This window comes from Phyllobates terribilis, unplaced genomic scaffold (genome assembly GCF_046119375.1).
Source record: "Phyllobates terribilis strain yellow unplaced genomic scaffold, ASM4611937v1 Scaffold_11__3_contigs__length_659146591, whole genome shotgun sequence".
Classification (NCBI taxonomy): Eukaryota; Metazoa; Chordata; class Amphibia; order Anura; family Dendrobatidae; genus Phyllobates; species Phyllobates terribilis.
The window spans coordinates 632,431,783-632,458,559 of record NW_027362771.1 but is presented as its reverse complement, the minus strand read 5'-3'; the positions used below and the strand labels follow the sequence as shown (position 1 = coordinate 632,458,559).

Here is a 26,777-nt window from a genome sequence, read left to right as displayed (position 1 = left end):
GTACAGATGCAGAGCACTGTGCACTAGCGCTGCAAGACCAAAAAAATTTCTCTATCTACTCCTATATAGTGTGTTTGGAACCAATTTAGCTGAATACGGATGGAACCACCACACTAATAGGAGATATCAGGAAAAATTATGAATTGGCAAAAAAGGACAATGTATGAGGCAGTGACACACACTGAGTGCACTACAACCAGACGGGGTTGAAGCACACACTACAGGGTGAGCTGCACTCACACACCAGACCTTGCAGACAGCGGTGAACAGTACAGATGCAGAGCACTGTGCACTAGTGCTGCAAGACGGAAAAAAATGTCTCTATCTACTCCTATATAGTGTGTTTGGAACCAATTTAGCTGAATACAGATGGAACCACCACACTAATAGGAGATATCAGGAAAAATTATGAATTGGCAAAAAAGGACAATGTATGAGGCAGTGACACACACTGAGTGCACTACAACCAGACTTGGCTGAAGCACACACTACAGGGTGAGCTGCACTCACACACACAGACCTTGCAGACAGCGGTGAACAGCACAGGGAACTGTGCACTAGCACTGCAAGGCACAGTGATTTAGAAAGTAGCTTGGGTAAAGCAGTATAGAGCAAATAGGTAGCTAAAACTGTCCCTCAGAACAACAGCATCCTATCCCTAACTGAATTCACAGCAGAGTGCGCTCAAAATAGCGGCGGTGGCTTTTATAGTGCATCATGACATCATTTCAGCAGCCAATCACAGCCATGCCATTAGTTAAGATGCCTACATGCCTAACAGGATGTGCCCACACTTCTTAGGATCCTCATTGGCTGAATAAAATGAAAATGTCTCATTGCATTATGGGAACTTCCGATTCCGGTATACGATATTGCAAAAGTATCGGAATTAAGTATCGGAATTCCGATACCGCGAATATCGGCCGATACCCGATATTTCAGTATCGGAATGCTCAACACTAGTGCCAACACTTTTAGCTGTGACTGAATATATAAATGGAATGTTTTAACAACTCCAGAAAAGGTATTGTCCTCACATGAGGAATCTCCTGTGTTTAAAAACCAAAAGGAAATCAACTTCTAATGATTCATTTTTGTAAATAGACCATAAAGTTTTTAAAGTAAAAAGTAAAACTTTATCAATTATGTTATGCCAAAGTCTAAAATAAAAAGTATATGCTGATATAGAAGTTGAGTAAAGTTACAATAAAGACTTGAAAAGGACCCGTCATCACGTCGTAAGTGGCCAGTTTTTTCCCTTATATTTTTTCCACTGCACCCCTGAGTATTCATTTTTTTTTTTGTTTTAGTTTTCAAATCCGTCCTACAGCTCCATAGGTTTGGGCTTTTTTACTTAGGGTTAATGTTTAAAGCTCTGTTATAGCGGAACGTGGCTCGCAGTGAAATAATGGTAAGCTGCCAAAATGCATCTTCTCAGACAATCCTGTGAGATATGCCTCCTTCAAAAAGATTATACAAATTAGCCCTAATTAAAAAGTCCCTAACTCTGGAGCAGTATGGTGGTATTTTTAGGAAGATAATCAATTAAAAAAAGGCATAAGGGAATACGCAGGATTAAATAACAGCAAAAAAACTAGCTACTTTTAACCTGGTGACAGGTTCACTTTAATCTGAAGATAAACAATACAGGAATAAAATGTGAAGTGGTCTGACACCATCCCGGCCCACCCACAAAAATAGATATTAAGAAGATGATTTCTGCAGCTGCGAGATTATGTTTTTCTATGTCAAATAGCCAAACCTCTGACCCATTTTAATATATAAATTATATTCCCCACTGCTATTCTATGTTTCCCATTCAGGAATCTCCGTCACCCATGGAGAACTGTCTGTCCAGACACTTATATCCGTTCAATATTCAGATTCTCCTGTGTCCTCCACATTCTACCCCAGTGTCGATGTATCTCTGTGGACCAATTACAACCTGTTGCTTTATAAACGTAAAGTCCACAGGTATGTGTGACTCGCCCCCTGAGCCGTGGGGCACGCGGATCCAGGCAATAGAGAAACGATGGGGGTAGTAGTGGCGGCCCGTTACCGCAGCTCAGGGTGGTCAGACCAATGGTAGTCTGCTACGTACTGATGATAATGTCCGACTACGCCACCCGTGGATTGCGGTTATTAGGAACCGCAGCTGCATGCAGACCGCTGGGGCTGATGATGTGTACACCTGGGGTAGTGTGACTCCCCACGGGAAGAATGTGGCCCCAGGGAAGTATAATGGAAAATGGGAGTGATGGTGGTGAGAGTCCCAGTACCGGTAGTGCTGGAGGCACGAAGGAGCACACAGACAACAAGTTACAGTCCAGGGTCTTTACTCACAGTTAGTATCCAAGTCACTTCAGCAGGTAATGACTGCCCGAGCCGTGCTGCGTCCACCAGGTGTGGGGCTCGGTCAACTCCCAGGCAGCTCAGAAGTATGGCTCAGGACCCCCTTCTTTCCTTTCTCTGGCCTGCCTCACCAGTGACTTACTTTTGTCCAGCTGCCGCGGACTTGCGCAGGTAAACGTGGGCCCCGTTCCCCGCTGTCCTATATGGTGCCTTCCTAGCAGGTTTGATGACGTGCTGCACCAATAAATGGTCACAGCCTCCGGTCTTTGGCTGAGGGTTGTTTCTCCTCCACCAACTTGGGATCCTGTACCCTTAATCTGCCTGACCCTTCACCCTGGATTCTCGTGGGTTCTTAGGGTCCCTTCCACCTTCTTGTTCCTGAGCCCTTCTGTTTCTCTGTCTCTTCTCCTTCTTTCCTGTTCCTTTCTGCTTCTGTTCCTTTCTTCTGGCTCCGGCCTTCACCCTAGGCCTGCCTCATGGAACTGGGCCCAGACTGAGCCACAGCTCCCTGTCAGCCCTCTCTGGCTGCACTCCTTCTCTCACTGAACAGACCCTGTTCTAAGATGGTGCCCACCTTTTATAACTCCCTCTAGCCATGAGCCCAGGTGACCAGCAACCAATGAGCTCCTATCTACGTTCAGGAACCAACCCCTATCTGCTCCTACATCACTGGGTTTTCCTCCCCCCTCCCCACTCCAGACAGGGACATGGTCTGTCGTACCTGCATTTCTGTCTAATGGGAGTACCGTTGAGCTGTCCCTCGGAAATGGGGTGAGTGTGCTGTATGCAGCTAACTGAGCCCTGGTCCATACTCCATCCTTACCCGTGAGTGGAATACCACACCTCTGGCAGAGGTGCAATACCCCTGTAGCGGCTGAACCCTCGGGGCACTACATGTGCACACGACAGAGACATAGTTAGGGGTTCAGCACATCTAAGTGGCCCCCTAACTAAGTAATCTTGCTTACAACTGCGGGAGTGCGCCCTAATTGTACGTATAGGAGATCCTCAGCAGATGTTAGTGCTGATACTGAAAATAACTATACAAACAACAACACTGGCATTACCACAATTTATTGGCCACAATGTGCTATCAGTTCTCCAGTAAGAGATTACATTGCTATTATATACAGGGTCTTACAGCCAAAGTTCTTTCTGAGGGAGTTGTTCACTTTTCCCATTTTTTCCATTTGGCCGAGACCACCATGACAACTCTTTCCAATCAAGACACGTCTGTAGCGCTTGCAACAAATACACATTTGACTTCTTACATTTTCAGAACCATCTCCATCTATCCATCTCCATCTATTCCCAACCTAAACAAACTCCTCATCATACAAATACCCCAGTGCTGAGCTTTATGTTGCTGTATTTATCCCTATTACTGGACCCACAGCTACCCTATAAAAGTATCTCCCTAGTACAAACTGTGCAGAACCCCATTTCCCTATAACACACAGTGTAATGGCCCCCAAAGCTACCCTATTCACAGTATGATGCCCCCACAGCTCCCTTATACAGTGTGAAGACCCCCATTGCTCTCTAGCACACAGTGTGATGGCCCCCAAAGCTACCTTATTCACAGTATGATGCCCCCACAACTCCCTTATGCACAATGTGAAGACCCCATTGCTCTCTAAGACACAGTATGATGGTCCCACAGCTACCATACTCACAGTATAATAGAGCCCCCACAATACACAGTATACGAGGCAAACAGTTCACAAATACAAAGCTTAATGGCTCCAAAATCCCACCACCCAGTATGGTTTCACCACTGCTCTTCTTTTACACAGCAAGATTGCCCTGTAGCTTCCCTATACACAGTATAGTTATCCAAAGCCCCTTAAACAGTCCAGGGTCCCCTGCTTGGTAAAATGGCCCCAAATGTAATCCACACACAACATAATGTCCCGAAACACTCATATAAAGATTATAATTCTGAAAATCTCACCTTTACATAGTTTAATGCCGCAAAGCCCCCTGTGCACAGCATGATGTCTCCCACAGTAGTCTTCCCACATAGTATAATGCCCCTAAAGTCCCTGAATACCAGAGTAAAAAAAACCCTAGGCCTCCCTGGCATTGGCAAAAGGTGTACCGTTATATCGTTATCTCTGGACCTGTAAAAGCGCAGTTTGAACAAAATGACCATCATCCTGAAATATGCTCCACATAGTCTGCTGTTTCCAGTTTTTAACTACTATGGAATAAAGTTCACGTTTTAAGAACTGGTGGGTGCGCTCTATTTTTTCTTATATGGACTGTACTCATATAGTATTTGCTGTGGGAAAACACTTTTGGAAAATGTTTTCAATGTTTTACCTGAAGCATTTTTCTAGCATCTTTATGGAATGCATGGGTGTCAGCAGCTTGTTTTACACTCTCTGTATATAAACAATAGTGGTGGCTTGAATGCAGAAGTCACCAGAAGAATGGACGGGTTACTATTTTAACCACATGGTGCATTATGAATCCTGAAGTACCGTATTTTTTTGGATTATAAAACACACTTTTTTCCCCAAAATTTTTGGGGAAAATGGAGATGTGTCTTATAATCTGAATGTTGCCTACTGGGGGCAGCAGTAATGAAGCCCAGGGCTGGGATGAGGTGGTGTTCAGTGATGCGAGGCTGTGTGGCCTCTAGACTTTCCTCAGCTCTGGAGATCTCATCATGTGCATGCACCACCTCAGGCAGCCATTTTCCAGAAGTCCACTGCAGTGAAAGGATGGGAAGTGCGGGGACACCCGACAATTTTTTAAAGTCCGGAGCCCACACAGCCTACCACTGCCAAACATCCCCTCCTCCCAGCCCAGGGCCCACAGCATCATCCCACTCCTGCCACCCCACTGCCTCCAGCTTCCTGCAGCAGCATCCCAGCCTCCTGGGACCCTGCTACACCTACAAGAGTGGACAATAAGACGTACCACCATTTTATAAAAACATTTTTTCTGATTTTCTGTCCCAAAATTTGGGTGCATCTTATGGTCCAGTACATCTTATTATCCGCAAAATATTGTAATTAAAAGAAGTGACTAAGTCTGAACATGCACAGCTCGTCCTTTTGACATAGCTGTGCATATGTTCATACTTTTCTAAAAATGTTTTCATCTGATGAAGGCTATATTAGCCGAAACACATTGTATGAATTTTCTGTAATGACCTTTTCCAGTTGCTAGCTGTGATATTCCCAGAACACGGCTCCAACAGTTATATAAAATATTTTTAATAAAACCTTTTTTCATCATTATGACGACATCTTGGTGATTCATCTTGGAACTTCCTTCTGTGAAACTGAAGCGCCCTGCAGAATCTCCAACATTTTTTTAGCGCTGTTTCCTGATGAATTTCCTGTAAAAAATTTCACTACTCTTCTGGTTCTGGGTCTTTGGTTCATACTTGCCTGCTATTGTAAGCAAATAAAGAGTTTGCCTAGAAATTATTAAATCTTTCAAAATTTGTATTTATGCAGATTTGTCATTTTTTTTGCCAAATTTGATTTGCAGCATATCAACTTAAAGCAAACAACGAGCTTTTCTTTGCCTCAAATTGCCCTGGAAAAATGTATAACATTCTGAAGTCTTCTAAAACTGCATTGAGACTCATTAAATCTCTTTAATGCCAATCCAGCCACAGTAAGGTCAAAGTGACCTTTACCAATATGGCTATGATAATAATCAGCTGTGACCAATAGCCAATTTAAGAAAACATTACAGTATCAGACTTTGTATTCTTAGGTATGATAAAGCCACCTAAATGACTGAAAACCCTTTTAGACATTACACTTGAGCCTGGATATGACAGTGTGCCCAGAAAAACCTGGGCCAATTCTTTCCATTGGTTCAATTTGGTTGATAAATTTGTTTAAAGGGGCTGTCCAGTCCAAATCGATAAGTCTTCAGTCACTCTATGTGACTGCAGCCTTATGAATCCACCCAGCACACGTTCTGTGCACTGAGGGAGTTCACCGGTTTCTGATCCAGAACCCGAGATTATGTATGTGTTTTACATACTCCCGGCCAGGGCCCATCTGGTGGCCATGGTCTTGCTTCCATACACTTGTGTAGAGCAAGGCTGTGACTCAACTAGTGACCCGGTCAGCCAGTGGGCTTGTCGGACTGGAGAGCGCAACCTCACTCAATTCAAGTGTATGGAAGCTAGGACACTCCAACTGACCGGGAGTATGTATAACACATATACACCCTCTAGTCCCGGGTCACAAATTTGCGAATCCCGCAATGCACAGTGCATTTGCTGGTGGGATACATAAGTCTGCAATCACATAGAGTGACTGCAGAAATATCGATTTGTACCAAACAACCCCTTTAATGCTAACAAAAAATCTATTATCCCACAAGCCAATAAACATGCAGCGCTGTCAACTATGAATGAGGGCACCATTGAATCACTTTCCATTCCTCTCTGCGCCAATTGGTAGTTTCCTTCAACCTAAATAGCTCTTACACAAATTTTTTAAAAAAGCTGCCCGATATAAAATTGCTTCAAAAGACAAGAGTGTGCTCCATGTAAAATTCATTCATAAGAAGAGGAGACGCTGCCATTGTCTGAAGAGAAAATTATTTTATTGTTGAAGCAGGCCAGCATTCTCTCATACAGTCTGATTTTTATTTGTGATCAGGAGAAAAAAATTTCGGTAGATGAGATTGTGAACTGTTTTTTTTCACCTTTCTCTGTAAGAATAGGAAGAAACAAGGTTCTAAAAATGGTCCCTATCCCTGAGCTTCATACACATGCTCTCTACGGGAACCGCAGGGTTCAACATGTACTGTAACTATTGTTCTTTTAATTATTTTATGAAATTTACCCAACATAAAATTTTCCTGGTTATTTTTTCCAGACAATCCTTTTAAAATTTCTAAAGCTATGAAAGTATCAATTTTAAGAAAACAATGAGAATCCATAGCCCAAAATCCAAAAAAATACTTTATAAGCACATTACTTTATCTACATAATTGTTATATCATTGTTACAAATTATCCATTAACTGATCATTTCCTTTAGAGACTTTTTTATATCCTTATTTCTCAGACTGTATATAATGGGGTTCACCATTGGAGTGAATACAGTATATAGCAGTGCTAGGAATTTATTAAGGTTTAAGGTTTGTCCTCCTTTTGGTAAAAGATAAACACTTAATAAAGTAATGTAGTATATGGAGACTACAATGAGGTGGGAGCTACAGGTGGAGAAGGCTTTCTGTCTACTGACATTGGACTGGATGCGGAAAATGGTGACCATAACATTATTATAAGAAATTATAATAATAGAGATGGGGATGAAAAGTAAAATGAAACACATTATAAAGAGCTCTAACTCAATAGTGTAAGTCGTAGAACAGGCTAATTCTACCAGAGGAACAAGATCACAGAAAAAATGGTCAATAATATTTGGTCTACAAAAGGTCAGCATTGATATTGTTACACAATACATAAATGCAATGGAAAAACCCAGCACCCAACACATGGCGGCCAATATCACACAGCGGTCACTTGTCATGATAGAAGTATAACGGAGGGGATTACAGATGGCCACATATCTGTCATAGGACATCACTGTGAGGAGGAAACATTCAAAAGCTTCTGAGGCAGCAAAAAAATAAAACTGAGTCATACAAGATATAAAAGTAATGTGTCCCTCATTATTTAATAGAATGTTGAGCATATTGGGGACAATGTCTGTGGGTAACAAGATGTCACTGATGGACAGTTGTGAGATGAAGAAGTACATTGGAGTGTGGAGGTTCTTGCTGGTGGACACCAGGGTGATGATCAAGAGATTCCCATATATTGTCCCACAGTAAATCATCAGGAGAAGACAGAACAGGAAATAATTAAATTTTTGGCTTAGTTGAAATCCTAGAAGGAAAAAATCCATGTCCAAAGTCATATTTTTCTCCTGCATAAATACAAATCACATATATATATAATTTAGAATAGAGTAGAGCAATTGATAGTATTTTAAGTGTATATATGTCATCTCTACTTTATGAACACTGTTGTAATGTTTCTGCAAAAATTCATCAAACAATTTTTTTTTTAAAGACTAATGTATGAGCCCAGCCTTGCTTCTCATATCACATCACTTACCTCTGATATTTGCATGGCCTTCTTCTTAGCAATAAAAATATAATAATAATATATTATTCTAAGAATGAAAAAGATCGGTAGAATAATATCCACAATGACATCTTGCTTGTAAGTGAGGCTTAATACGGCAGCTCGCAGCATAAAGATCTGTAAAGTTTTCATATATAAAAGCATTAGAATAAAAGTAATTGATTGTTTTCACATATAAAAAACAGAAAACATCTCAAGGAAGAAAAATTCAATTTACTCGTGTGGAAAAAAAAAGATTTAATATTCAAATATATAAATGAAACTGTCGCTAATCAGTTACCAATTACACAGGAGGATTCCATTATGACAAAGGAAGTCCAAATAACATGTGAAGAGGTGATAGAGGTGATGGAGCTGTGAAAAAGAGATCAGAATGATGATTTAAGCTCATTTTAATTTAAAAACCTCACACTTTTTTTAGCATTTGCAGTTTTTGTCTTGGTTAGACTGGAGCATGACCTTTCTATTTAAGCTGCCATTAAACAGACTAATGCACACATCCTCCTCAATTACCTCTCCGCTGCCTCTCCCATCAATTTACATTTGGATCTTTCACCACTTCTCCTCTAGTTATTCCTGTACTTCTCCTCTAGTTTCCCACCACTTCTCCTCTAGATGTTCCTATACTTCTCTTCTAGTTTACCACCACTTCTCCTCTAGGTGTTCCTGTACTTCTCCTCCAGTTTCCCACCACTTCTCCTCTAGCTCTTCCTGCACTTCTCCTCTAGTTTCCCACTTCTTCTCCTCTAGCTCTCCCTGTATTTCTTTTCTAGCTTCCCACCTCTTCTCCTCTAGCTCTTCCTGTACTTCTCTTATAGTTTCCCACCAATTCTCCTCTAGCTCTTCCTGTACTTCTCTAGTTTCCCACCACTTCTCCTCTAGCTCTTCCTGTTCTTCTCCTCTAGTTTCCCACGACTTCTCCTCTAGCTCTTCCTGTACTTATCCTCTAGTTCCCCACCACTGTTCTTAATAGTCTTCTTAGGGGACTTGAAGCTGCGATGGTCTGATCTTTTGTGCTCTATACAGCAATGCCACAGCAAAAATCATGGTCTACTTTGAAGCCCGGCCACAGGCTTAGTTTCAAATGAGCTCCATAATGACAAGCATGGAGGTCTTCAACAGACCCAGGATCTCATGGCCAACCCATTGGCAACCTACGATCATGTAGTAGGTATGCCGATGTGCTCGTGGAATTAGAGCGGCATTTGACAGGTTGGCAATCACAGCAGGAGCTCCACTCAGCTTGGGATTGCTAAGGGCAGGACCTGGCTGTAATACACAGCCATGACTTGCTGGGAACTTGGTGAGCTTACCTGTGAGCCTGCTCCATACAACTGCTTCCGACTTGCACCCTATCTGTATACGGCACATTGTAAAGGGGTAAAAGTTTTTTTTCATCATGTTAAATAGTTAAAATTGCAACGTACTTGTAAAGTCAAGGAATTTTGCAATATACTTCTTGTTGAAAATCTGCTCTATTCACAAGAATGGACAGATTTTTATTTTTTCAGTTTATTGCCTGTTGCCTTGGTTCCCGTCCACCTCTGCAGTGTATCAGTGGTTGCTGGTCATTAAGGCAAAAGAGCAATGCTTATGGGTTCTCTGCTATTCAACTTTTACTTTTTCTGAATAGAGAAAAAAAAACAATGAATGAATTGCTTGCTTTTGTTTTTTCATTCATTCAGTGTTGAAAAAATCTGAATAAAAAGCGATCAAAAAATGTTTTGTACTCCATCATGGAAAGAAAAAAAATGTTCAACTTATCCCACAAGAAATTTGACCTCACACAGCTCTTTTAGCCAAAAAATAAAAATGTTATAGCTCTCAGAAAATAGTGATGAAATAATTTTTGGTAACAAAGCTAATTTAGTGTGTAAAAGTAGCAACACTTAATAAAAAAAATATATAAATTTTGAATTGCTCTAATCATCTAACTCAAAGAATAAACCCGTCTTATAACTTATTCTGTAAGGTAAATTGCATAAAAATAAAAACACTTCTTGAACTGCTGTTAATTTGTTCATTCTGTCTCCTACAAATCAGAATAAGACCCTGTTCACATATATCTTGTGCTCTCCGCTGAGCGCTTCTGTCAAGGTGTCCGTGTACATCACCAAAAAGCACGATTTAGATGAAACCCCGATGGAACTAATCACTATAATTAGGCACATGGAGTCACTTTAAAGCCCTTTTGGCCCCTTTTTCTGCTGTGTCCTTTTAGGCTTCTTGTTAGCGCACAAGAGTGTGGTCGACCATAGCTGTGTGCATGCCTAAAAATAAATTACCAGAACAGATGCCAAACAGACTCCAAAGTGACTACATCTGACTCATTATAATGACTTATTTTCAGGAGTTTCATCTGAATAGACTTTTTTGGGGTTGCACAGAAACCCAGATGTAAGTGCTCAGCATAGAACAAAAGAATGTGATCCCAGGCTTCTACTGAAAGTCATAAAAAATGTTACGCACTCTACAATGTTATAAAAAAGAGACTTCAACTTATGACAAAAAAGCTCAACTGTCAATGGAATTATGGAGGTTTTCAACGGTGCTGACAGGAAAAAAACTCTGGGAAAATGACAATTCTCCAATCCCTTATCTCAACAAAATAAAAACCAGGGAAGTCTGATTGCCCACATCCAAATGTCCCCTCCCTTCTGAGCCCCACAGTGCCTAACCACAGTTATCATCCACAAGTTTGGCATTGCTGTAGCGGGTAGAAGCCACTTAACAATTTTCAGGCTGCGTGTCTTCAGAAGCAGAAGCTCTGAACATTGTACGGACATTAATCTGGTTTGTTTGCAATTCTCCAGAAAAATCACTGGCAAGGATGTGGCAGATAGAAAACACTTGTGAGGCCAAAATAATCACTGCAGCCATAGTTGAATTCACTGAGAGGTGTAATTTCTAAAATTTTGTAATTTTGTGTTTTTTCTGCTGTTCTGGCACCCCACAGGATCTGTATATGTTTCCCACAAATCTATTCCAGCAAAATCTGGGCTTTAAAAGCCAAATATTGGTCCTAACATCTCAGTCCTGCCGTGTGGCCAAACAGTACTATCTGATGACATACAGGGTATCACCACATTCGGGAAATTGTGCTGTCCATTTTCATCATTTACCACGGTGTAAAGAAAAATTTGCAGGCAATGAAAAATTTAATTTTACCACTAAAACGTGACTGATGGACAGGTCTGAATTGCAAAAAGAACTTCAGCACTCCATACATGAATATATAAGAAATATTGTATCTAGACTAATGTCACTTAACTAGCTCTACCAGCCCATACATTGTAGGTTTAAAGCCCAAGCAGAGACATATTGTTCATACAGGCTTACAGCCCAAGAGTGGCATATCTAGTGGTAGCGTAACGTAGTTACCCATCATACGAAGGTGACCTTGTGGTGGTTAATGGGCACACATAAATTGGCCAAATTATGTGCAAAAAACCTTCATTTTTCCGTGACATTAGTCTAGATACAATATTTCTTATATATTCGTGTATGGAGTGCCGAAGTTCTTTTTGCAGTTTAGATTACTTTTTTCTTCAGAGCACCCGAATAGACCAGTGAGCGACCCCTCTTTTTTTTCTATTAATCATTTTTGGGATCCCACTCCTGGAACATTGCAGCAGGTACATGTTCACACTATTAGAAGTTTGACAGCCTTTTTTCTGACCATGCGTCCCTCCCACTAATTCCTTCTATTCCTTCACAGGTGGTTTTAACTAGCTCTACCAGCCCATACATTGTAGGTTTAAAGCCCAAGCAGAGACATATTGTTCATACAGGCTTACAGCCCAAGAGTGGCATATCCAGTGGTAGCGTAGCGTAGTTACCCATCATATGAAGGTGACCTTGTCGTGGTTGATGGGCACACATAAATTGGCCAAATTATGCGCAAAAAACCTTCATTTTTCAAAGTGACATTAGTCTAGATACAATATACCTTATATATTCATGTATGGAGTGCCGAAGTTTTTTTTGCAATTTAGATTACTTTTTTCTTCAGAGCACCCAAATAGACCAGTGAGCGACCCCTCTCTTTTTTCTACTAATGGACAGGTCTGGTCACATGCTACTCCATCAGCAGCCATTGTATGGACTGGAGATATGTTCAGACTGTGAGGAAAGCTGCAGGAGCAGGAGGAGAACCTGTTAAACCTTTACAATAGTAAATGCCAGAAGATCATATCCCCAACACAGCTGTTAAAATAAGGAGAATATGGCCAACCAGTTAACTCATTCTGCAGCCTGCAACAGACAGTGCAATACAGCAGCTATAGGAGGAGAACGTTGAAATTTTTTTCATAACTTCCAACTTTTGTTCCCAATTGCTTGCATTTAAGTAAGAACATTTTTTTTCCTAAAGGTGGACAACCCAATTAAGGAAATAAATATTAAAATTTGAAAATGTCAATTTTTTTCAAAATTTTCGTCAAATGTCAGATATTTTAACTAAAACTATTAAGATTTAAGCCGAATTTCATTGCAAAACTTAAAGTTCAATCGGTCAAAAAAAACCAAACAATCTCAGAATCACTGGGACGTGTTGATGCTTTTCAGAGTTATTACCACGTAAAGTGACTTATCACATTTGAAAAAACAGTGCTTTCTCATTAAGCTCAAAACTGTGTCCATCACCAAGAGGGGAAAGTTGTCTTCTGTTAGTTTAGTTATTTTTTTAGATATCTAATTTTATAATTGAGTCCAAAAAATGGCCAATCTAGTCAACTATGTTTTAGTTCTTCAAATCATAAATTTGTTTCTGAAAACAACAAAAAAAAAATCAGAAAGCCAGAATTGTTACTCTCCGAAAATGTAATAAAAACGTTATAGGTCATGGTACAAGAAAAAATAAAAGTTAAAAGCGAAAAACAAAATTTATTGTATTTAATCATGGAAATGATAACCTTTTATTAAACCAGGCTTTACAAAGTTATTAAAGCTGAGAGCATTAATCAGGTACAAATTAATAAACAATAATAGTAAAAGTAATAATAAATTAATAAAAATATTTGGCCCAATACATTATTACATTTCTGCCTTTTTTGTTTACTTTTTGGTATTTTTAATTAGATTTTGATTTTCACAATTTTCTTCTTTTAATTTAAACCTTTTTTAAAGCCCTTATTATATGTGTTCATATACGATGATGTTTAATGGCCCAAATACTTTTAAAATGATGTCTGTCATTAAATTAAATTGCGCAAAATCAAAAATGTTCTTTTTTTCTTCTTTTGTCTGTTTGGCGACTTTTTAGTATAAAAAGACACACATTTTGCTAAATAGTAAAAGTAACTGGAGAATTAAAACATCCCTCTCGGATGGAGCTGCTTAATTTTTGAGCCAAATTTTGTGATTTTTAAAAAAGTCGCAGTTGTTCAAATCAACTGAAATCATCAGAAAAAGAAGTCAGACCAAAATAGTCCTAAAAAAATAGGCAAACACATGTAAAATAGAGTATATTTAATACCTGCATATTAGAGGGATGAGGCATAAATGAATAATAGGTGACAAAACCTGACAAGAAAAAGCACAAATGCAATAATAAATCAAGCCTCCCAACATCAAAAGTGACTTTAAAAATTTCTAATGTGATTCGGAACCCATTGTGTTTTCTGTGATATATTCTTGAAATCACTGAAATTTCTCACAATCACTTAATGAACATCAGAATTTTCCATTTTCTGAAAAAAAGCAATTGCCTTAGAATCGTGTTCCTATGTTGAAAATGTCCTTAATAATAGTGAAAAAACAATGAAGTAATTCTACTTACAATGTTACATAGCAGCCATCCAATATGATGCTCCTCTGTGAGATGACAGGTACAATGTTACTACCCAAATACATATATATATATATATATAAATGGAATGTTTATAACAGGAAAGGTTTTTTCATTACATGAGGAATCTCCTGTGTTTAAAAACACAGGGGGAATTAGCTTCTAATGATTAATTTTTGTAAATAGGTCACAAATTTTTTTACAGTAAAAAGTAAAAAGTACAAGTTTATTAAATGTGTTTAAGGACAATGAAAAAAAGTAACAAAGTCTGAAATAAAATGTATAATCTGATATAGAATCTGAGTAAACTTAATTAAGCACTTGTAGAGGGTCCGTCATCAGGTCATGAGCAGGCATTTCTTTGCTCTTATATTATTTCCCATTTTTTGTTTTTATTTTCAAATCCGTTCTACAGTTTCATAGATTTGGGCTTTTTTTAATAGAGTTAATTTTTTATGCTCTTTTACATGGGTGTGTGGCTTTTGGGGAAATAATACTGAGCAGCCAAAATTCAACTTCTCAGACAATCCTGTGAGCTACGACTCCTTGAAAAAGATTACAAAAAAATGAGCCCTAATTAAAAAGGCCAATAACTCTGAAGCCGTATAGTGGTATATTAAATAAATAAATAGATAAAAGAAAGGCACAAGGCGAGCGGCCGGATTAAAAAAAACAGCAAACACTGCACCACTTTTGACCTGGTGACAGGTTCACTTTAATGTTAAGATAAACCATACAGGAATAAAATATAAAATGGTCTGACACCATCCTGGCCCACCCACAAAAATAGACATCGATAAGATCAGCAGAGATTTCTGCAGCCTCACATAGTTAGAGGTTCAGCACATCTAAGTGGGGCCCTAACCAAGTAACCATGTTCTCAACTTTGGGGGTGCACCCTAATTGTGGGTATAGGGGATCCTCAGCAGATGACAATGCTGTTACTGAAAATAAATAAATACAAACACCAATACTGACCACCATTTGTGGTGTCCCCGCTGCTCCCTTATGCACAGAATAATGCCATGACAGCTCCCGTACACACTGTATGATGGGCCCATAGCTCTCCTAAAAAAGCATGATGTCTTAATGACTTCCCTATACCCAGTATGATGGCCCCCACAGCTCCCCTATTCACTTTTTGATATCCTCACAGCTCTCTTGAACACAATATGGTGACCTGTACTGCTCTCTTATACACAGTAGGATGTTCACACAGCTCTCCTATACACAATATAATGGTCCCATAGCTCACCTATAGATAGAATATGTCCTTACAGCTCCTTTATACACAGTGCCAAGACCCCCCTTGTTCTCCTGCACACAGTGTGATGGTCCCACAGTTCCCCAATAAGCAGTATGATGGCCCCCACTGCTCCCCTATACACAGGATGCAAGTGACACAGCTGACTGTATGGTGGCCACAAAATCTCACCACAAAGTATCTTATCCCCACTGCTCTTCATATAAGCAGCAGGATTGCCCCATTGCTTCCCTATACATATTATAGTGCCCCCTAAGCACTCCATAAATAGTAAAATGGCTCAACAGTTGTTCTCATACAGCATAATGCCCCCAAAGTCCCTCTATAGACATTATAATACCTAAAAGCTCCCATTTTTATAGTTTAGCATCCGAAAGACCCCTATGCCCAGTATGACGTTTCCCACAGTAGTCTTCACATAGCATAATGCCGCCACAGTTTCCTTATATCACAGTATAAGACCCCTCTGCCTCCCTGGTATTGTCACAAGGTGTACTCAAATAGTTATTCTTGTAGGAAAAAACTTCAGGAAAATGTTGTCAATGTTTTACGTGAAGCATTTTTCTAGCATCTTTATGCAATGGTTTGATGTCAGCAGCTTTTTTTACACTCTAAAAAATAGTGGTTGCTTCAATGCAGAAGTCACCAGAAGAATGGACCAGTTCCTTCTTTTAGCCACTTAGTGACTTTTCAAGCCTGAAGCAATTAAAAGAAGTGTCTAAAGTCTGAACATGTACAGCGAGTCCTTTAGACAAAGCTGAGCATATGTTCATATTTTTCTATATTTTTTAGCGCTGTTTCTTGATGGGTTCAAGGTGTAATTTTCTTGAAAAAGATTCCACTACTCTTCTGGTTCTGGATTTTTGGTTCATACTTGCCTGCTATTATAAACCATCAAAGTCTTTGACTAGAAATTAGTGAATCTTTCAAAATTTGTATGTACACTGCTTTGACAATTTTTTCCCCACAAATTAAATTTTCAGCAAATCAACTTAAAGCAAATCACAAGCTCTGCTAAGCCTCAGATTGCCCTGGAAAGATTCATAACTTTCTGAGGTCTTCTAAAACTCTATTGAGCCCCATTAAAGCTCTTCAACGCCAATACAGACACAGTAATGTCAAAGTGGCCTTTACCTATATGGCTTTGATAATAACCAGCAGCCTATTTAAGAAAACACTGTAGTATCACACTTTATATTCTTTAAAGCCACCTAAATTGTTGAAAACTTTTCTGACCTTACATTTGAGCCTGGATATGACAATTTCCTCTTACAAAACTGGGTCAATTCTTTTCATTGGTTCAATCTTCTGACTGAGAAGTCCTTGGAGTCGGAGGTCAGGGTATTTGACAGAAAAGGACAAATTTCAGGTACAACTGAACCTTGATGTTCAGATAATGCATCTTAGCTTGCTGTAGTGTGTCAGGATGGAACAGTCCTAGATACCATATCCAATCCATCATGTCATATGTATAACTGTAATTGATGCTTCCTCGACTTCTTGTTTCCATAGCACGGGCGCAGATGGTGGGGCATTGGATCTACAGTGATAAGTTAGCGGTTTCTTGGTCAGGTGTGTAGTCCTCAGGCATTTGCTCAGTGAAAAGTTTTGCAAGCAGGGAACACAACTTTTCCTGGCAATACCCCAATTTTATTTCTCTTTAAGAAGCCAAAAAAAATCCCCAATTTTGCTTTAATAGTAAGAATCTAAAAGAATGGATATCCAATGTTGATAAATTTGCTTAATGCTAACAAAACATCTATCATCCCACAAGCAGATGATCATGCAAGTGTCAACAGCCAACATGCCATAAACCATGAATGAGAGCACCATTGACTCACTTTCCATACCTCTCTGCGATAATTGGTCTTCACAGTCAACATAAAAAGTGCTTACACAAAATTTAGAATAAATCTGCCCCATGTAAAATTGCTTTAAAAGACAAGAGTGTTTTCCATGTAAAATCCACTCATAAGAAGAGGAGTTGCTGCCATTGTCTGAAGAGAAAATTATTTCATTGTCGAAGCAGGCTAGCATTCTCTAATATAAAAGCTATGAATCTGTTGAATTGTCACAGAAACTGTTGATAGCATCAAAAAGCTTTAGGTTAGTGATGAGCAAGCACTAAAATGCTTGGGTGCAAGTTAATCGGGTCGACTAAATCGTAATGCTCGGGTGCTCAACCCGAGTAACGAGCCCAATGTAAGTCACTGGGAATCCCGAGCATTTTTCCGGTGGCCCCCACACGGAGATCTGGAGGGGCTCTAAAAATTGGTCAAATTGATGGAAACAGTGATGAAATGACATGGGAACAGCATGGAGAAGACCCCTGGAAGCATCTCTGACTCCCAGGTCACTGTAGTGAACAATGTTGTCAGGGTATTACGCCACTTTTGCAGACTGACAATACAACATACATAAACAAAGCTAGAATGGATTTTCCTGGGAAACAAATCTTAAGAATCATTCTTTCCTGGGTAATGACTGTATATAAGGAAAAATAAATAACCAAAAACAAAAATGCTCCTCTACCCCTTGGGCTATGTTCACACACAGTCTTTTTTAAGCGTTTTTGCACTTTTGAATTTCTTTCAACAGTGAAATATACATTCATCACTAAATGTAATTTTACCATTTTACTACCTTATCTGGCCATATGTTGTGCTAGACACGATAAGACACATATAGAATGAACACTCATTTCCAGCTCATTGTGCCATCTAGCACCAGTCCCTATTTTAAAAGCAGTTAACAGTGTTATCAATAAGGAATATTATTTTTTTTCTAGCATGGAGTATAATACAATAATCCCCGACTAGAAGCCTGTAAGATGCGATCTCTACTGCTAAAGATCACCCATACACAAATCTCAGATAAGAGAGGTAATATAGTACAATAGAAAATATAATTTAACCGGCTCCGAAGTGGTTTTTTTGGTACGTTGCACCACCAAACTGTGTAGGAACGCAAGCAACCCTGTAGACTTTCATCAATTTCGAATTAATGATCACCTTTTAAAATTATGAATCAGTCAACAAGTGCATGGAAAAAATCTATCAAGTTATGGACTGTGGAAGATATGTATGAAACCAGAATATGAACACTAATTTCCAGCTAGTGAAACCTAACACCTGTCCCTATTCTCTAGGGAATAGAATTTTTTTTTTCTCAGCAAGGAGTATAATACAAAAATCCCTAACTAGAAGCCTGTAAGACCCTATCCCAATTGCTATATGTCACCCGTACATGAATCTCAGATAAGATAAGTAATATAGAACAATAGAAAATATAAATTAATCATTAATTAATTCATTAATCATGGATGAGTGTATTACGTTATGCATAGTGCAATAACTCACCTGTACACAAATTTCAGATAATCGTTAATATTGGAGAATATAGAATCAATTTGAATTGTCCTTCCCATTATAAACGAGGGGGTCACCTATACTGTTATTGCCTATGCAGCAAGATCAAGGCCTGCCAAAAATTAGGACATGCTTCAATACCACTTTAATGTGACATAGTGAAGGGCCTCATAATTTTTATAAAAAAATTATTAAGAAGTGGGTCTCCTACATTGTTATTGAATATGCAGCAAGTTCAAGAGCTGCCAAAAATTAGGACGCACTACATTACCAATTTTAAGAGATGTAGTGAAGTGATTCATAAAAATTGCTTTAAAAATTATTAAGGAGTAAGTCTCCTATAAAGTTTTTGCGTATTCAGCAAATTCAAGGGCTGCCAAAAATTAGGACGTGCTCCAATACCAATTTGAAGAGACATAGTGCTCAGTAAAACAAATATTTTCCTTTATTAAGGAGTGGATCTCCTAGACCGGTAATGGCCATGCACTAAGTGCATGGGCTGAAAAACATTTACCCCTGGGGTGTGTAGATATATATTATAGATAAAGTCAGTGGTAGGCCTCTTAAAATAGTTCCTACTCGCAATACAAACACCTTTAAAAAATTATGTGGGCATTGCAGGATGGTGATATGGTGGTGGAGGATAAGGAGAAGGATAAGGAAGAGGACGACATGAAATAGATGAAATCCAGAAGTGTATACCCATGTCTAGGTGTGCATGGGAATAGACCCTCCAAAAGCACCACTGGATTTGAGTTTATGTTCTGCTGCTATCATCCGGTGGTGTCAAAAAGTTTGTCCTAATCCAGCCCTTGTTCATTGTGATAAGAGTCAGCCTGTCAGCATTTTCAGTTGACGGGCGGATGCGCCTATCATTCTTAATACCCCTGGCAGTACTAAAAACCCACTCTGACAAAACACTAGCGGACGGGCAGGCCAGCTCAGGACCTCCAAGTCGTAGAGAGAAAGTTCATGCCACATGTCCAGCTTGGATACCCAATAGTTATAAAGCACAGAGGAATCATGGAGGATGCTGGTACGGTCAGCAAGGCACTCCTTCAGCATCTTCCAAAACTTTTCCCTCCTTGTCAGAGTACCCCACGCATCAGGGCCTGGGTGCTGGGAGGGTCTGAGAAAACTTTCCCAGACCTTTGTCAGTGTTCCCCTTCTTCTGCTGCATCTTGTTTGTGTCTCATTCGCCTATGCTCCTTGGTTGTCCAAAGAACTGTGACCCCTGCCGCCAGCGTTGTCAGCTGGGAATTTTTTTAAATAATTCTTTAACAAGGGCCTTCTGGTACTGCAGAATTTTATTAAACCTGTCCACCATGGGAAGGAGTGATAGAAATTTCTCCTTATAGCGTGGGTCTAGGAGTGTGACCAACCAGTAATTATTGTTGCCCAAGATGTCTACAACACGAGGGTCACATTAAAGCAGCGGAACCTAAACTCAGCCATGTGTGTCAGGCTGGAAACAGCCAATACTTCCCTGTCCGCACCAATAGGACGTCTGTCCATGTTCTCCTACTCATCCTCCTCCTGGTTCTCCTCCTGGCCCTCTCCCTCTTCAGGCCATCCACACTGAACAGACAATATGAATGTGGTGTGGGTAGTACCTGCTGTAGCGTTGAAAACCAGCTCCTGTTCATACTCCTTCTCCTCCTCCTCATTATCTTCATGGTGGTGGCAACCTGACTGGAAGAATTATCTGCTATCCAACCAAAAACCTTTTTTCAACCTGTTTAGCGGCAACCCTAGAAAATGGGACAGGAAGATAGGTCGACATAATGTGGGTGTTTGTTGTGCTCCCTCAGCAGGCACAGTTTCATCTTGCCCAAGGTTTTGGCCTCTGCGTGTACCATCAGCATCAGGTCCACATCCGCGTCCCTTACCACATGCCTTGCCCATTTTAAATTGAGTATAATCTTTTGCAGCTTGCAAAAAAATGTCTGGATTAATACCACAGTACTTGATCACGTCTGATGACCAATTCTTTTGCCCAGTGATGGCATACCGATGCTATTTTACAACGAAACAAGTGTGAATATTTATTGGACACACAAGTAGCAGACTTTAAATGGAGTATAATATTTTGCAGCTTTCAAAAAATGTCAGGATTAATACTGCAGTAATATTTGATCACCTGAGGTGATGGACATGTTTCTCTGCTTCCACAATACAGCTATACTATTTAAATAAAAAAAATCTGGCTGTATGCTGCTAACAAGCAAATGGAGCAATACAAATGGTGCATTATATTGCTTTTCACCAAAATTAGCAGGATTAAGAGCAAAAATAATATTATCAGCCCTGATATCTAGGGCTATTGTTAGTAGTTCCAGCAGCAAAAAGAACGTGCAATGGACCCTATTCTGTAGTACACTAGGTACCACAAACTCTGCCTAACTAGTGCTATCAGCAGGATTAATATTTTCTTCAAAATGAGCCGTTACAAGGACTGTTAGAGTAGATTTATAATAGTGGTGTGGAATCTCTGTTTAAAATAAGCGCCAATTCTCTCCCTCACACAGCTGCAGCTCTCGCCATCTTCTCACTCTGTGTCTTTGACCGGTAGACTGTGATGAGCATAAGGTCCCGGGTCTTACATAGGCCCGATGACGCTATTTGACCAGTTAATCACTATAATGCCACAGCCAACATGGCTATGACACTAAAGTGACTGTTCGGCAATCCCTGCATGTAATTAGCTCCCTAACATGCGCCAAACATGCGGGGAGGAGACTCGAGTACCCGTCTGAACATTCAAAAAATACTCGACAAGCAACGAGCATCTCGAGCACTGTGCTGTTCGGGCGAGTCACGAATAGTGACGAGCATGCTCTCTCATCCCTAGTTTAGATGAATTCTTCGAACAGAATAAAACCAATGCTAATGTTAGACTTTTAGAATTTTTATATTAATACAGTCTTATTTTTATTTGCTGTTTTTTTGCCTTTTTATGTATCAATAGGAAGAAACAAGGGTCTTTAAATGGTCCCTATTCCTGAGCTTCATACACACGCTCTTGACAGGAACAACAGAGTTTAATATGTAACTGTTGTTCTTTATATTATTTTAGGAAATTTACCCAACATAAACTTTGCCTCATTTTTATTACTTCTAGATAAGTATACATTTTAAGACAATGTGACTCCACAGCTCAAAATCCTTAAAAATACTTTATGCGCATATTACTTTATCTATATACTTTTATATCATTGTTACAAATTATCCATTTATTGATCATTTCCTGTAGAGATTTTTTGATGTCCTTATTTCTCAGACTGTATATAATGGGGTTGATCAGTGGAGTAAATACAGTATACAGAAGTGATAGGAATTTATTAAGGTTTAAGGTTTGTCCTCCTTTTGGGAAAAGATAAACACTTAATAAAGTGATGTAGAATATGAAGACTACAATGAGGTGGGAGCTACAGGTGGAGAAGGCTTTCTGTCTACTGACATTGGACTGAAAGCGTAAGATGGTGACAATAATTTTAATATAAGAAATAATAACTATTATGATGGGGATGACCAATACTAGAAAACATATTATATAAGCTTCTAACTCAACAGTGTAAGTGCTAGAACAGGCTAATTCTACCAGAGGAACAAGATCACAGAAAAAATGGTCAATAATATTTGGCCTACAAAACATCAGCAAAGATAATGTTACACAGTATATCAATGCAATAGAAAAGCCCAGCACCCAACACATGGTGGCCAATATCACACAGCGGTCACTTGTCATGATAGAGGTATAACGGAGGGGATTACAGATGGCCACATATCTGTCATAGGACATCACTGTGAGGAGAAGACATTCAAAAGCTTCTGAGGCACAGAAAAAATAAAACTGAGTCATACAACATATAAAAGTAATGTGTCCCTCATTATTTAATAGAAAGTTGAGCATATTGGGGACAATATCTGTGGGTAACAAGATGTCACTGATGGACAGTTGTGAGATGAAGAAGTACATTGGGGTGTGGAGGTTCTTGCTGGTGGACACCAGGGTGATGATCAAGATGTTCCCACCTAATGTTCCACAGTAAACCATTAGGAGAAGACAAAACAGGAAATCATTTAATTGTTGGTTTAGTTGAAATCCTAGGAGAAAAAAATCTATATCCAAGGTCATATTTTTCTCCTGCATAAATAACAAATAACATATATAAATTAGAGTAGAGTAATTTATAGTATAGTATTTATAGTATGTAAAGTATTTTAATCTGGTTTTAAATCATTATAAGTCACCTCTAGGGATGAGTGAACCCAAACTGTAAAGTTCAGGGTTCGTACTGGACACCTAGTGTCCGGTACCGAACGACCAAACATGGACTTTTTTCTGGAAGTCCATTTTACTGTTTGGGTTTGGTACAGAACAAAGTTTTTTAAAAGGCTGCACTGCAGCCAATCAACAAGCATTTAGGCCATGGGCTCTTTCATAGCCATCACAGCCATTATTGACTGGAGCACCATATGTCCCAGAGTGTAAAATTGTTGGATCAAGGGTGGAGCCACCATTCTGCTCTGATTAGCTTAGGGACAGAGCGCAGCTTGAGTGATGAACAGTGTTTGGGTCTTTGTGTGCACTCTGAAAAAAAAACCTCTTTGTGTGTATTCTGAACGCGTCTCTGTCAGAGTACTGTGCCAAAAAGCCTCTGTGTGTACTGTGCTATTGGGTATATGGAATTACTTTGCCAAAAAGCCTCTGTGTGTACTCTGAAAATGTCTGTGGGAGTACACACACACCTTTAAGTCTATGTGTGCTCTGCACCCATCTCTTTGGGAGTACTGTACCAAAAAGCCTTTGTACGTACTCTGCACTAGTGTTGAGCCACCCCCGTAGTGTTCGGGTTCGGTACGGTTCTTCGAACACCGGGATGTTCGTGGAACTGTTCATCGAACACCTTAAAACACCGTTAAAACCAATGGCAGGCAAACAAAAACACATAGCAAACAGCTTCAAAGGTGTCCAAAAGCTGACAAACTACTCAGAAGACACTCTCTTTAAAAAAGCCGGCCGGCAATTCAGCAGCGGCATACACCGGTACCCGACAATTTAGACAAGAAGGAATAGAGCATCACACATAGATTAGATAGATTGAAAAACATGTCAGTCACATATATGAGAAGGACAGTGACAGTGTTGCTTACTGTGCTTGTCATTTAGTGTTAAAGGATTTATTAAAAAAATTATTAGTGTTTTCATGCACTGTCTCTTTAAAAAAGCCGGCCAGCAATTCAGCATCGGTACCCGACAATTTATAACAGAAAGAATAGAGCATCACACATAGATTAGATAGATAGAAACATGTCAGTCACATATATAAGAAGTACAGTGATAGTGTTGGTTACTGTACTTGTCATTTAGTGTTAAAATAAAGGATTTATTTAAAAAAAAATTGGCGTGGGGTTCCCCGTAATTTTAGTCTCTAGCGGAGGTTAAGCAGATGGCTGGGGCAGATGTTTGAAGCCTGGGAAAAGGGTAATACCCACGGAGCTTCCCAGGCTACTAATAGCTGAATTGCCGGCTTTTCATGTTTCACTGTGAGCACTGTTCCCATCGATTTGGGCAACCACTGTAATGCCACAACCACCATGGCTGTGGCATTACAGTGAGTGGCAGACAATCCTGCATGATTGGTGCTCTAAATAATGCCAGACATGCAGGACACGCTTTTGGTGCACGAACAGTTATCAAACATAACCTCCAACAGCCGAATTTTTTGCAAATCGTTCGCGTTCGTCGAATGACTTGAACGCCGCCCAAAACAGCTTGAATTTGAGATTCTTGAACAGTTCTAGTCGAACACCGCTCATCTCTACTCTGCACCCATGTCTGAGGGAGTAATTTGTCAAAAATCCTCTTTGTGTACTCTGCACCCCTGTCTATGGTAGTACTGTGCCAAAAAGCCTCTGTCTTCTCTGCACCTGTGTCTGTGGGAATATGTGCCTTTTAGCCTCTGTGTGTACTCTGCACCTGTGTCTGTGGTAGTACTTTGCCAAAAAGCCTTTGTGTGTACTCTGCGCCCATGTCTGTAGGAGTACTTTCCCAAAAAGTCTCTGTATGTACTCTGCACCAGCCTCTAGAGGAGTACTGTGCAAAAAAGCCTCTGTGTGCACTCTGCACATGTGTTTAATTTTAATTTCTGGAGACCCCAAAACATTGGGAATGGAAAATAGAACAAACAAACTGCGCTGGAGTCCAACAATGGCTTGATGTGGCTGGTATACTTCTCTATTCAACGTATCATAAGGACAAGTCCTTTGGGATCCATGCAGGGAGATGAAGGGATGCTGCAGCGCAGACAGGTGAGCAGCATGGAGAAAACACCGAAAGCACGTACAGATGGCCTGCACTTTTAGCAGCAGCTCTGACATCTCAGGGTAATTTTTCAGGAAGCTCTGCACCACCAAATTCAGTACATGCACCAGGCAAGGGATGTCTTTGCCCGTTATCGCACACCACCATGCCGGACTTGATGTTCAACAGCACCAATTGTTCATCGGTCTGTTGTGTGATCCCCGTCCACAGCAAATGCTCAATTTGGGAAATTTCCTCCAAACAGATGAGTTTCAGAACAGCCTGCTGTAGTTTACTCCTGGCTGTTCTGTAGTTGGTCCTGCAGGTGATTCACTGACCGCATGAGGAGGTGGTGTAGTAGGATGAGGAGACAACATGGCCAGAGAAACATACAAAAAACACCTAGCAACCCTCGGTGGTGGTAGGACATGCGCCGTGACGCTTTTTGCCTCAGGGCCAGCTGCCACAACATTTACCCAGTGGTCAGTGAGAGAGATATAATGTCCCTAGTTATGTAGATCTTTACACTGATGGTGTTGCGCAGTGCACATCTGATGTTTTCCACAGCATGTGTGTACATGGCAAGGATGGCCCACCTGGAAAATTAATGGAAGATTAACCAGAAATGCGGTCTCCGATATGTTGGGGAGACTACCCAACATGTCCGACACCGCATTTCACAACACAAATCCACGATTAGGTGCAAAAAGACATTATTACTGATTCCTGCCCATTTTATAGAGGCTTGCTTGTCATAATGTTTCTCAATTATGCTTTCAAGTGTTGGAGTGTATCCCAACACCGAGGTGGGGTGGTAGCCGCATTTTAAGATTAAAAGAAAGAGAATCCTTTTGGATTTTTAAATTAATTACCTTGGAACCATATGGGTTAAATAGGGAGTATGAGTTTCTTTATTAAAGGTTTCTATTACTGTAGGAATCAATAGGATTCTTTTCTCATGTCTTCATATATGTCTGTAATTGTATTCACTATGGCTTGCCTTTATATAAAATTATATATGAATTATATAAAAATCTCTAATATTAAGGTCGCTAATGTAATTCTCTGTTTATTTCACAGGCTCCTTCGATTTTTCAGAGGTATTTGCTCTGGCATCTTTCCACATGTCTCTTGTTTTTTATTTAACCCCTTTTTCTTCCCTATAGTTTTCTCGTTTTCCCTTTCAAGCTTGGTGTTTCAGTTTGTTTTATTTTCCCTTGTTACTCTTATCCCCCCATGCTCTTTTCTTTTTTTCTCCTTCTTTTTTCTCCTTCTTTTTCCTCTCATGTAGTTGATTTTCATTTTTCTCACCTCTTTTCTATGCTCATCCATGGAGTATCCCTGCTCCAAGTCTTATTTTCACATAGTGCGCTTTAGATTTACTGCGCATGGTGAAACGCAACTCAGCCCTCTCTTTCAGGATCATAGCGGTGCGTCATTTCCGGTGAGCGGTAGTGACGTCACATCCGGCAAGCGGTGGAACGCAGACTGCACCTCACTCTTTGGTCGCGGTGGTATAGTTTTCCAGAATAACGACATCATCCACTTACCACAACCTTT

At 39.9% G+C, this 26,777-nt stretch overlaps 2 protein-coding genes and 1 pseudogene across 2 annotated transcripts; 1 reads left to right on the top strand and 2 right to left on the bottom strand.

The window, feature by feature from the left end:
• LOC141167518 (olfactory receptor 5AP2-like) overlaps window positions 1-7,267 on the top strand; it is a 97,736-nt pseudogene extending 90,469 nt beyond the window's left edge.
• Window positions 7,268-7,354: 87 nt separating this feature from the next.
• On the bottom strand, window positions 7,355-8,275 carry LOC141167517 (olfactory receptor 1496-like). Its single transcript, XM_073654913.1, has one exon. The coding sequence runs from the start codon at window positions 8,273-8,275 to the stop codon at window positions 7,355-7,357; it is 921 nt and encodes a 306-aa protein (XP_073511014.1).
• Window positions 8,276-22,103: 13,828 nt separating this feature from the next.
• On the bottom strand, window positions 22,104-23,063 carry LOC141167516 (olfactory receptor 1500-like). Its single transcript, XM_073654912.1, has one exon. The coding sequence runs from the start codon at window positions 23,061-23,063 to the stop codon at window positions 22,104-22,106; it is 960 nt and encodes a 319-aa protein (XP_073511013.1).
• Between the last annotated feature and the right edge of the window lie 3,714 nt (window positions 23,064-26,777).

What these genes read in the sequence shown, in the direction of transcription:
- LOC141167517 (XM_073654913.1), bottom strand. Translation starts at nt 8,275, where the DNA reads ATGCAGGAGAAAAATATGACTTTGGACATGGATTTTTTCCTTCTAGGA.
- LOC141167516 (XM_073654912.1), bottom strand. Translation starts at nt 23,063, where the DNA reads ATGCAGGAGAAAAATATGACCTTGGATATAGATTTTTTTCTCCTAGGA.